The sequence below is a fragment of the Centruroides sculpturatus genome, unplaced genomic scaffold (genome assembly GCF_000671375.1).
Source record: "Centruroides sculpturatus isolate CEXI.00-Female unplaced genomic scaffold, Cexi_2.0 scaffold68, whole genome shotgun sequence".
NCBI classification, from domain to species: domain Eukaryota; kingdom Metazoa; phylum Arthropoda; class Arachnida; order Scorpiones; family Buthidae; genus Centruroides; species Centruroides sculpturatus.
In genome coordinates, this window is record NW_019384331.1 from 185,442 (window position 1) to 198,166 (window position 12,725).

The 12,725-nt window shown below is 29.1% G+C and overlaps 1 protein-coding gene across 8 annotated transcripts in view; it reads right to left on the bottom strand.

The window, feature by feature from the left end:
* LOC111629896 (teneurin-m-like) overlaps positions 1-12,725 on the bottom strand; it is a 174,156-nt gene that overhangs the window by 39,960 nt on the left and 121,471 nt on the right. For all 8 annotated transcript variants that reach the window (XM_023373845.1, XM_023373877.1, XM_023373871.1 and 5 more), the window contains 8 exons: positions 12,022-12,431; positions 11,825-11,938; positions 11,470-11,756; positions 9,236-9,347; positions 7,457-7,561; positions 3,612-3,806; positions 2,015-2,224; positions 94-279 (listed from right to left, as the gene is read on the bottom strand). In XM_023373845.1, the coding sequence (XP_023229613.1) occupies positions 94-279; positions 2,015-2,224; positions 3,612-3,806; positions 7,457-7,561; positions 9,236-9,347; positions 11,470-11,756; positions 11,825-11,938; positions 12,022-12,431 (1,619 nt within the window). The remainder of the gene's footprint in view (positions 1-93; positions 280-2,014; positions 2,225-3,611; positions 3,807-7,456; positions 7,562-9,235; positions 9,348-11,469; positions 11,757-11,824; positions 11,939-12,021; positions 12,432-12,725) is intronic.

A 12,725-nucleotide genomic window follows, 5' to 3' on the forward strand; every position in this document is an offset into this window, starting at 1 on the left:
TTTCTTTGAACGAAAGTGATTGCTAATTATAACAAAATCTGTATTTAAAAACGAGAAAAATCTTTTCGTTTAGACCCATATTTGAGAACTTACCCAAAGTGCAATGCCTTCCCATCCATCCTTGGATACAGATGCAAGTTCCGTTATTGCACTGGCCATGTTCCAAACATCTAGGATCACATATCCTTTGATCGCATCTCTCTCCCGTCCACCCGTCTTCGCAGTGGCAACGACCTTCCTCGCACTGTCCATATTGACCACAGTCTAGTGTACATTTGGCTAAAGAAGAAATTCCAACTGCTGTAACGACATTCGACTTATAACGTAAAGATCTATAATTTATTCTTATTATATTCCGACAAATAACCGGCTTATCTAATAATTTGAGTTTTAATCTCCAAAATTATAAAATATTTCGGGAGAGTTTTTAAAGAAAAGAATTACAAGATGCGAAATTAATACAAATAAAGTTTGTGAGAAACAATGTATCAAAGTGGAAGTACTGATTAATTTACCTGTGCGTAAACCGAACGAGATTGCATCGAAGGCTAAAATTTTCATTTCTCTTTCCTTAATGAAGTTTCATTAGTCATTTGAATGTCAGTGTTAGCTCACATATCATGCGTAGATAATGTCTTAATAAATTCACGTTGACGTAACGTAAACACAGACTAGGTAGGGACTTCAGTCAAATGCAAAAACCTGGACGTCAATGGTTATTATTCAGCATCCGTGAGTAATGCGTTTCACGGGTGACTGTGGCAAATTCTAATTAATGACGGACTAAGAATGAGTTAGTCTATCGAGTATCTTTTTGTTCCTTCTTTTATCTGACTATTCATCTAGTTAGAAAGGAAAAACTAAACAATTCTTATCTCCGCAAGTGGAGAGTGTAAAAATAATGTACTCGGCGAGATGCTATCTTCGACATATAGTTTGCTGTTTTCACAAACAAACAATACACTCGCTTATTTTCTTATCTTCCTTGCTTACCGATTTAATTTTAAAGTGGCTTTGTCCACACCAAAATAAATTTGCTGAGATATGCTCTCAAACGAAAACTTTAAGACTCGATTCTTTCGTAATCGTAAAATTTATGGCTTTGAGCAGATATTATAAAATAAGAAATTCATTTCGTTATCCGTTTTTCTTATCGATCTAAAAATGCTAGAGATGTTTACAGGAATTAAGTAATTTATAAAATATTAAATAACCAGTTGCGAGAATTAAAATTAAGTAGACTAAAAGATAAGCCCGAAAACAGTATAAATCTAATAAGCAAATTTATGCAGAAATTTCGATATAAATTGAATTATATTAGTGTTTGTTTATGATTAACTAATATGTTTTAGCACTTAAAGCAAATTAATACGGTTAAGTTATTGATAAATGCTTTTTTGATATAATTTATTTATCATTTTTGATAAATAAATTATATTAAAAAGTGTAATCAGAACTTTCGAGAAAATACAATAAAGTTCTGAGCTTTTAAGCTTTAAAAATAGCTTTATTAAATTCTCTGTTCTTAGTATAGAAATTTTATTCTGTAATTTAGTGTTACCAACTCGAATATTTTTCTTTGAAGTTAAGAAAAATGTTTTATTATTATTTTTTTCATTTTCCAGAGAAAAACTAACAGCCTAGAAGTGCTCCGAGTAATATTTTCCATATTCTACAATTCATACGGTCGAGCAGGTACGAAAGAATTTTAGATTTGATTAATTAACTTTGTTGAAGGAAGATTAATCATCCAACTTCGCTCCGGATTAGATGCATAAAAAACTGTGAAGCAACTGTTAAGTACTGGATGCAAAACATTTAGTAGTTAGATTCGAAAAATGAAAATATAAATTCCAAAGGAAAGTATTTTAAAATTTTTCGAAGCGAATTTACATGTAAATTATTTATTAACTTATTCATTTTTTGCCAGATTTTTCAGACATTGTTTCTTAGTAGAAAATAATAAAATTAGATAAGCTTTCGATGGTGTATAAAGAGAGTATAATGAACTAACCTTTAGAACAGTCTTCGCCCGTCCAATGTTCGAAACAAACACATCTTTCTGTTTCTAGATCATATACACCATGCGAGGAACAATCAGGGAAGCACCTGCTCAGGCGACCATCCGCTTCGCTACAGTTGGCTCCTTTCCAACCAATTTTACACCAACATTGACCAACGATACAGGCACCGTGCCCGGAACATACGGGATCCAAACAATCCACTAAAGAAATATAATAAGAATCTTTACAACTCCGAAAAATTATCAATTTATAAAAAACTGAACTGCTCCAAAGCGAGGGTTCATTTTGAAATAGCTTTTACATTGGAAGTATAAGAGCAATTTTAGTAAACGACGTAAAAACTAGTAAATTGGATTAATTTTGTTTTCTTTTTTTGGTAGTAATTGGAAGTCACACTGATCCGCGGCTTACGACAAACTAATCAAAGCAGCGGAGAATTTATCTCCGAGACCATAAAGTACAGGGCAAATTTTCTAAAGATTCCTTTCTGCTCGGTCCATGTTTAAAGTATTCCTGGAAGTTCTATAAGAATGGCCGAAAGTTGTTTTTATAGGACATTGATTCACGCGCATGGAATGGCTTCCACTTTTCGTCGTAAAGTGCTTTATTGCTAGCGTGCGAGGCAGTAACTCAGCACCACAGACAAGTTGGACTGATGCGTGGTTAGCAATAATATTGCCTGGGAGAGTAGAACTTCTTCGTGTCTTCTCGAACGTCTGCGGTGGAAGCCTTTCTGCTTATTACCCATTCGCTCTTGTGAAAAAGATCTCGTCCTTTTATATTACAGGCCATAGCCCAACCACATTCAATCTACACAAACTTATAGAAATAAAACATTTAATTTAAAACAATGGATTTTACGGCAAGAAAAGCTGTTGACCTATTTCCTTTTCTTTTCAAATTTTTTACATTGACTTTGTTGTAATCATTTCAGATGCAAAAGGTTTCCACTAAAAGATTTCCAGTGTATTGTAGCACGGAAACAAATAAATAAAACTACACAGTTCCATTGAAACGTCTACAAAAATATATAAAATAAAAGAAAATTGTTATGCTTCGTGATATGGAAGATAATATATAAATAAAGAATATTGAAAGGCTTCTTCTGCTTTTTTTTATATTATATGGGCCTAAAAATATTTTGAATAATAACAATAATGTTGAATCTAGATGCACATATCCACAGAAATACATATATTTATATAATACATTAAAAATAGGAAAGTAGAAAATATAAAATAATAAATGCTTAATGATGATAAATTTTTTTAAATATACAGGTTAATAAATAATAATTACTGTCGTGTTACCTCGCATGTCAAGCATTTATTTTAAAGAAAATATTCTACTTCATTAATATTATAGTCGAAAATTATTATTAACATTAATATTATAAGAAAAATGAGTATGTATTAATTTAATCATTATAATTTTGACCACCGAAAATTTCACAAAATAATATATAATTTATATATAACAGTAGAACTTATTGTGTAATATTTCATAACTAAGGTAAAAACAACTTTATAGAACACATAACCATTTATTTCTACTATAATTCGGAAAAAAAGCAGTACAAATACTTACCCTCTTCGCAGTGCAATCCTCTGTAACCAGAATTACATTGGCAAGTACCATCCACACATCTTCCCTGACCGTTACAATCAGCAATTTCGCACTCATCAGCCTGGACACTACATTCTGCACCTTTCCAACCGGGTTCACATCTACATCTACCATGAACATACCTACCGTGACCACTACATAAAACCGGACAAACACCTAAAATAAACGATACAAATGGGTTCAATATTTACATTTGTTTAAAAAAGATAAATTTCAAAGGATGAACAATTTTTCATCTAGACAAATGAGTAATGGAACATTTAGAAGATTGGAATCGATTACGGTTTACAACAAATATATATTATATATACATTTATATATATATATATATATATATAAATGTAATGAAGTTAATATGGAATCAATAAATGACCTAATTTATTATAATAATTTCCATTACTCTTATTAACAAACGTAGTCACTCGAGTCTAATGACAATTTCCGATATGCGACTGATTTGAAGTTCCCTCGAGATAGCGCAACTCCCATATTCTCGATGGTTTATTTACTAGATGTCTAAACTATCTGATTGAAGCTGAAATAGCAATTAAAGCAGAATGCCTTCACCTAAACTGGTATCACTCCCATGGAAGCAGTTACCACTAATTACTCTGACGGTTTGTACTGCCTTTGAACCCGAATGGCCTACATAAAATTAGTGTAGATAAAAGGATAGTTTGTTTTACTAGAGAATTTAACACCGACGAAAAATCAATTGTTAAGAGTTGCCAACATATTTTGGATATTTTTACACGAATACTGATGCTGATTCCGTGTCTGCACCAGCTTCTTATTGGCTATAGCTATCAAATAATGTTTATTCACACCTCTATCCTTTGATCACATCTGCTTTGCACACGACTCTAGTGTTTAGAATGAGTCAACAAACATTGATGGGATAGTCTCAGATAGTCTTTACAGCATCAAGACAAACTCGGATAAATGAGATTCTCGTTTACAGAAACACTATTCAATCGAAAATCTCGATTTCGACTGTCGTTTCACTAAACATCGACTCATTGCACAGACATTACTCATTGAGATATAAATATATTAAAGAATTAACCAGGAATCTGCTTCATTTTTTATATTAAAAATTCCAGAGAAAATTAGATTTATTAAAGGATCACTCTTTGAACTCTTCGGCCACAACATATTAAATTATATATAATTACGGACAATTATTTAATTTATATACAATTATAATAAACTACATGCGAAATTATTACAAGTGTTTTTGATAAATTATATATTTTTAAATCGTGAGTTATATTTCGTACAATGTTATCACGTATTTTTCTTTCGATAATTCCTGGAAAATAAAATTGATACTCTAACAATAAATCATCCTTACAGGATTAGATAACAAGTGATGGGTCACAGAAATATGAGGAATGTACAATAAATTATATATATTTATGGTTTCTTAATTCAAATTAAAGAAAATATCTTTCTTTCATTTATTTCCTTTTTAAATAAATGAATTTCGGTAAACGGTTTTTTGCCTCCCGGTCTCAGTTTGTCATCTTTAAATTCAATACTTTTATAAACTATTTAAGTCTTTTTTTTTTCATTGTTCTCGAGTGGGTTGAAAGTATTTTTTCTCTTTAAATCTACAGACATGTAGACAGTAAAAATCAAATTGGAAATGTCATTTCACATAATACTGAAATGGCAAATTTAAAAACACTCGTTTTTCGAAGGGTTAGATTGATTTCGCAGAGAAACTGATCGAAATTTCCATCGTAATTTCCCGTTTAAATAACTTAAATTGGTAACGATCGTTGAATATTTTAATTATAATTAAATAGTATAAGTGAAAAAAATTATAAATTAGTCGTTTAAATTTTTATAATTTATAATTTTTTTCATGCTGTTTAAATTAGAAACGTAATGATAATGAAATATTTTAAAATTATAATTACGAAATGATTAATGATAAGTTTGTGATAGTAAACTAAATATAATTTAATAGGCTTTAAATATAATCGAGTTTTAAAAACTTGTAAATAGCTTAAAATATCCTGTAAATTTCATATTTCTTACAAAAATTTTTCTATATGTAATGTTTTTTAAAATAAATTTTACTTTAGTTAAATTAATAATGAAAAGAAAAATTCGTAAAACGAAGAAAATAAATGATTTCTCTTTATTTCAATCTCGAAGGACCAATTAATTATTGTTTGTCGTTTCATTTGTAAAATTCAAATTATATAATTCTTTGTTTGAATGAATAATTATTATTTAGCTTTTTAAAAAACTATAGACATAAGTATACCTGCTTTTTTATTTTTTATTTTAAAGAAACTACAATTTATGAATTTTTTAAGAAATTTTAGAAGTTTCAAGAAAGAAATTATCTGTTATGACTTTTCCTCATTTCCTCCAAAAAATATGTAAATTTTACATATAAAAAGGAAAAAACCGACACGCAGCATTAAAATTAATGATAATATTTTTCAATTATAAAACTGAGGTGTCACATAAAAAATATTAAGGAAAAAATCAGAACTTTTATATAAATTTATTATCGAATTTATCAAAATTATCACTTTCCAAATTTAGCTAAAATATTAATAATATATATTACATCATTTCGATTTTTATAACCTACTTTCTATAGGACTAATTTTCTAAACTATAGATTACGACTCCTTATTATTGTATTAATAATTTAACATACTTTATGCATATTTTTATCAATTGTAATCTCTACTGAGATTTCAAAAGGTTGCTTGAGTGTGAAATTTTCGAATTTATTTCCTGTAAAATCTTTCCTGTATCGTTATTTAAGATATTATCCACAAGAAGATTATGTTAATAATGAAATTTTAAACGAGATAAAATATCTCCACTTTTATTTAGAGTAATTCTATATTACACAAAATTAATCATACATTCGAATACTTTAACTATTTAGAGTATAACGTAGCCATTTGCTATTTAGAATGGGTTAATCGACTTTTAGATAGCTTAAGCTAAAGTTTCTAGCGACTGATTCTCAGATGAGCTCGTTCATCAAATGCGATGAAAGATGACTATTTCAAAACTGAACATATGCAACATTTCACATGAATTCAAATTAATTTAACAGTTTCTAAGTCACTGTAAAATGATGATATATCTCCATCCTTTTAATTTTCATACTAATAATTTGCTTTAAAATCGTTTTTCTTCCTCTTTTCTCTACTGGATTTTTAAAACTTTATCGTTAACATTCATTAATTTGCATTATAATAATGACTATTATTAATGCTCATCTTTAATGTATAGATTCTTCTCATAAACATTAATAAAGGAATAATATAATTAGGAATAAAGGTATATTCGTAATTATATTATAGATACTATTAATGCGTTATGCTTGACAGATAATCATACGGGGACCTTCATAAACCATTTATTTATGGTGCATTCGAGCATATTCGTGTATATTTTAGATGTTTGATGAAGCGAGCACTTATCGAAGTAATGTTATTCATTTCACACTCGATGATTATAAATATATAACTTCATTTTCTGCAATTTCCGTTCAAACAAAACTTTTAAACAGGTTTGAAAATTTTATAACATCGCTATTATCGTCTTTTGGGATGGGAACAAATGTTATTAACGGGAATAAATTTCTTTTAAAATTATTATAAATAACTTTGTTTTAATTATAAAATTGTTAGGTAAAATTAAATTTTAAATGAAACTTGGAGTAATTAATTTTTTAAGTTTAGTTACGAAGCGAATATTGCGTGGCTACTTGATTAAGTTGGATGAATTGCACACGAATGAAATGAGATGTTACAAATACTTACTGTCTGCACAATCGGGACCAATGTAGCCTGGGAAACAATGACATTTTCCTAGGTGACAGTTACCGTGTTCATGACAATCATTGGGACACGTCGTTGGAATGTCACCTGCAAATCGAAAACAATAAAAACAATCTCGGATGAGATGTCTTATTATGTATTTACATATTATTATTATTATTAAAAGTGCATCGCTCGTAAAATTACAATTTTCGAAAGTACGTTATCAAGCCGCTGGAAACTGGAGTAATGAAGTTATGATTCGTTTCACATGAAAACATACCAATTTAAGTAGATTCGCATTTATGGTATTTCTAGATTGTAAAGAGAGTTTATTAGACGAATAATAGCCAAGTTTATTGCATTTATTTCATTTTTTCTTGCAGTTTTGCCGTAACGTTCGACCAAAGGATTTCGCTTTTATAGTTTAGATTAACTAACCATTTTTATCTTTTTAAGATTATGGATCCGAGCAAGGTTTATAGCTATATTTCTTTGTATAAAACTTATAAAAGTTCTCAGCTATTTTTTACATTAAAGTTTTAATATTTTTCAAAATAAATTTCGATTTAAAATAAATTTAAATGGCTGTTTAAGGTTTATTTAAACTTTTTGAGATTAAACTCGGACAAAATGTGGTTAGTTATTATAAAAAGCCAGAAGTAAATATAACTCATTTCGAGAAATAAATTTGTTTTGGAGTTAAAAATAAAAATTTATTTTTTAAAGTTACAACTAATTTAAATTCAGCAGATCGATATCACGTAACATCTAAAAGTATTATTTTAGTTACACAATAAGAGCTAGAGTAACAGTAAATTTTCTTATCGTGTTTAAATTTAGTAGAGATAGGAGCATTTCTCCTTCATTTATTTAAGACAATTGATACCCTCATGCTGTCCGAGATACCACATTTCTTGCTTAATTGAAAACTAACCAATTATCTCCAAAAGTTATTTTCTTCAACAAAAACATTAAAGAACACAAGTCAAACCAATAATCATTAATTAGTCTAAGATAACAATAAAAGAATTGATCGAAAAATATATATAAAATTCTTTTTGATATTTTTATCGATTTACTTGGCATTTTTCATTGAGATAGCGACTTTAATAAGTAGGAGACAAATGGATTGGTCTACTTATTAAAGAAGAGAGTTTAGTAAATTACAGTTAAGATGAAAAAAAACATTAATTTTCTCTTCTGGCGATTAATTAAAAATATTAACGAAGGAGGAAAAAAATAAAAAGTATAATCGTTTCTTCACACCAACTTTATTATGTTTGGAAACTTCTTTACTAACAAGAGAATAAAAAAGTTATATTTTTCTCGAGAGGTTTAACTCTAGATTACTTGTACTGATTATTAATTAATATGTTAGACTGCTGATAATTAATTTACACAATTTCTATGCCTTCATAATTAACCAGCCATAAAAGTAATTTGTTCTTTTATCTCCGTGATTGTTTTGACTTGTATTTATCTTGCTATGCTAAGAACATGTTGAATTAGTTCAGTAAATTGTCTCTTCCCGAAATAATTTATTCATTTGCCACTAAGTTTTCGAATGAGACTCTTAAGAGATTAAGTCTCCTATGATTCCCTATTGTTTATTTATTAATGCAATTAACGCCATATTCAAAGCTCGATTCGCCGTGTTTTTTTCATTAATCAAGGTTATTTTAAATTGCTAATTATAATTATTTTGAGAAATAAATTGAATAAAATCCTTTTAATTAAAATTGAAATTTTAATTCTATCAGCTAAATAGAAAATACTTACGAGCAGCTGTTGGGTGAAAATTTACAATAACGGCTTTACTATCGTCATTTATAATGGATATGTACCAAGTACCGGGGTCCAGATGATGTAAAAATTTAACTTCATCGTGTTGCTGAAAGGTTAATCAATTTTGTAAGTTCTTTTTTACTTTCTCTAATCAAAATTCTACAGAAAAATAATTTTCTTATCAAATTCTATTCTTAAACTCTAAAAAAGTATAATAAATGAATAGTTAAAATCCTAATTTACAATTCAAAATTCATTTACAGTATATAAAGGCTTATAAATATTAATTTCTAATATGATATTTATACTTGTAAAAATAATCAAAATGAACGGAAAATTAAAACAGAGATAATTTTATTTAATTGGAGTTAATTGTGATATCAATGGGTAAATTGAATAATGCATATGATGCAACTATCGTATAATTTAATTATGCTTATGATACGTTAAATAAAAGGCAAATTAAATTTTCATATGTTGACCTATTTTATTAGTTTTCTGCAAATTGGATATGACTGAAGTCAGCATAACAAATACATTAGCTGTGAATTTAAAAGGATCATAATTCTTGATTATAGCAACAAAGTCCGCTTTACTTGTTCAATATATTTGCTACTATACGTCAGAAATGAGCGAAATTTTCAAAGATTCTGTCCATTGACTTTAATTCCTACACCTATCAGACTTCAACAGTTATATTTTCTAACAAATAGCTCTATCTATCAGGATGAAGTAGGAAATTTACTATTGCACTTATAGTTTAAATCAAAAACTGCAGCAACGTATCCGACGTCCGAAACACTTACACACTTTGTAATTGCCTCGATTTTCTTGGATTAACTTATTGATTTTATATTTTTAACTACCATATTCAGAGATCGGCAATTTATCATGCTTTTTTCTCAGTTAAACTGTGTTATTAGAGAATCCTTTTGCAGAAATTATTAAATTAATTCTTTCGATTCATACTCAATCTCAGCTGTCATGCGATATTAAAAATTACTGTTATAAAAGTGAAAGAGAAGTGTCAATGGAATCTCTCAACGAAAAAGAAGAAAAGAATTGCTAAAACCACAGATCTCCCGCCGAACTAATGTTACAACTTCAATTTCTGAAGAAAAAAAACTAACACATCTTTAAAAAAATCTCAAGTAGATATGAAAGAAGTTCAATAATAGATAATAAGTTGGACAAGGTAAAGATTTTTTAAGTTTTGGATGAGATAATTCTTTAGACCGACCGTCGTGGACCTATCAAGTAAGTCGAAATTAGATCAATAATTTAGAAAGAGTTTTGCCTGACTGCTTTTTATCACAACAATCAATACTGGAAGATTTTAACCAAGAATTCTTTGCCTGGCTTGTAGAATGAAGATCTTATGGAAGCTAGACACAAGAACAAGTTTTTTCTTCCATAACTTTTCTAACGACAAAGGAGCAAGATTATTTGATTCGACTTTTCCGATAGTGAAAAAAGAAGTCATAGAAAAGCACCTTTGTATTGACCCAATGGGTAATTTCACCAGATGTAAGGATGCCGAAGAAAATCTTGATTGTTCGTTTTCGCTCCTGTTAACTGTCCTAGCACACATTTATGGTTTCTGCAGGGAACATGTTTCTTAAATAAAAGTTAGCGGAAACAATTGAATTTAATGACTCAATCTTCTCTACTGAAATTAGACATTGCTTACTTTCTTTCGTCAATAGTTTGGTTGAAAAAAAAATCTAAAATGCCAAATAGCAATTTTAATTCGGATATTCGCTATATTAATTAAAACTAGTGATGAACAATTTCTTTTAAAAAGCTACTTCTTAAATTATTTATATAATTTTAATATTTCAAATTCAGTTGATCAAATCTTAAATTAATTTTAAGACGCATTTAATAAAAGTTCAATTTTCTTCTTATCTGAGTTAAATTTACTTATTAAAACTAAAATTTTTCTTATAAGTAATTAAACTCAAATGAAATATTTTGATGTAATTAATATTAGTTAAGTAATGTTTCTCCACATCTAAACATTTCAATATTTTTTAAAACATTTTTAAAACTCTCCCTTTTTTCTATTTTTCAAAATTTTTAATTAACGAAAAATTTGATAACGATTTAATTAATATTTCAATCGTAATTCATGTTTAAATGATGATAAATTGTTAATCATTTCAACGTCTGTGAAGGGATCATTTCTAATCATAAAATTATAACTAAAATATTTAGAAAATACTCACTATCGTGGCTCTTTTGTACAATCGGTGCTCATCGGCTATCACCTCCATAATATCATAAGCAGTAATTGAAGGTGGTTCGTTCTTCCTTGCTAAAAAAGCTAGTCGAGTACCGTGAGAAACCGAAAAGTTGAAACGAACAAAAGTAGATTCTAGTTGACTAAACCAAACATTCCACGATTCGTGTGCTGGCAGAGTTTTCGTTAGAACTGTGCCCAATATAATCTTTTTGTAAATAGCCGTGTCCGTTAACCCCACTAAACAAGCAGATTGGGCTGGAAGTCCTATTCCTGATTTTAAAATATATTTTATACATAAAGATATCCTTAAATAGTATAAAATAAATAAAATTTATAACCTTTAATGTTCGTTGGAAGCTCTGTAGGACCTGTAGTACTTCTAGTGTTTTCTCTATCTGAAACAACAATGCACGGTTTGTTGCTTTCTGGATAAACGCTAAGAGAACTCATAGCTGTAAGAGATAAGTGTACATTTTTATATTAATATAAAGTTATGAATTGCAGATTATGTAATTAATAAGAACTTAATTACAACCTGCAAAATAAGTCATTGTTGCCGTTAGAATGGTAGTTACAAATATAAGAACAATGGTAGACATCTTCCAAGAACATCTATGGCTACAAGACTTCTGGAAATGAAACCTCGATGAAGAGATGGCTGTAGATGAAAATGCCGAAGCTGGAGAGAAAGGTTGCCTGACTCTAGCAGGAGCCGTGGCTGGTTGGATAAGTTGAGGATTCACGCAGTTAGGAACAGGTACCATAGGGCCCGTTGTTGAACTAGGCGTGCTACAGAATACTGGTAAAGGATTGCTGTAAGTAGGCCCTCCCGTATTTGGACTACTTGTAGGAGGCGCACTAGGAGTGGCTGTGGTGGCTGTGCTGGTTGCCGAGGTCGCTCCCTCAGTTTTAGGAATTAAAACCTGTTGCGGTTGACTATATATCCTGCAAGAAAAGATATGGATGAAAATAACCTGCGAAGCTAATTTTGAAATTAAACATACTTTGGCAGAAAGGAATCAAGAATTCAAGTATAAATGACAATAATTCAAATGCAAAGATTAGCTAGCAACAATTAATAAATTGAAATAAAGGGTTTTGTAACTTTATGCAATAAGATTTTATATTAAGTCTTCATTCATATTATTTTGCTTAAAAATTTTTTCAAGAGTTTGCTTTCATAATATGAATATAGAACATGGTTGATTCCTGCCAATAAAATTATTTCTAGGAAATAAA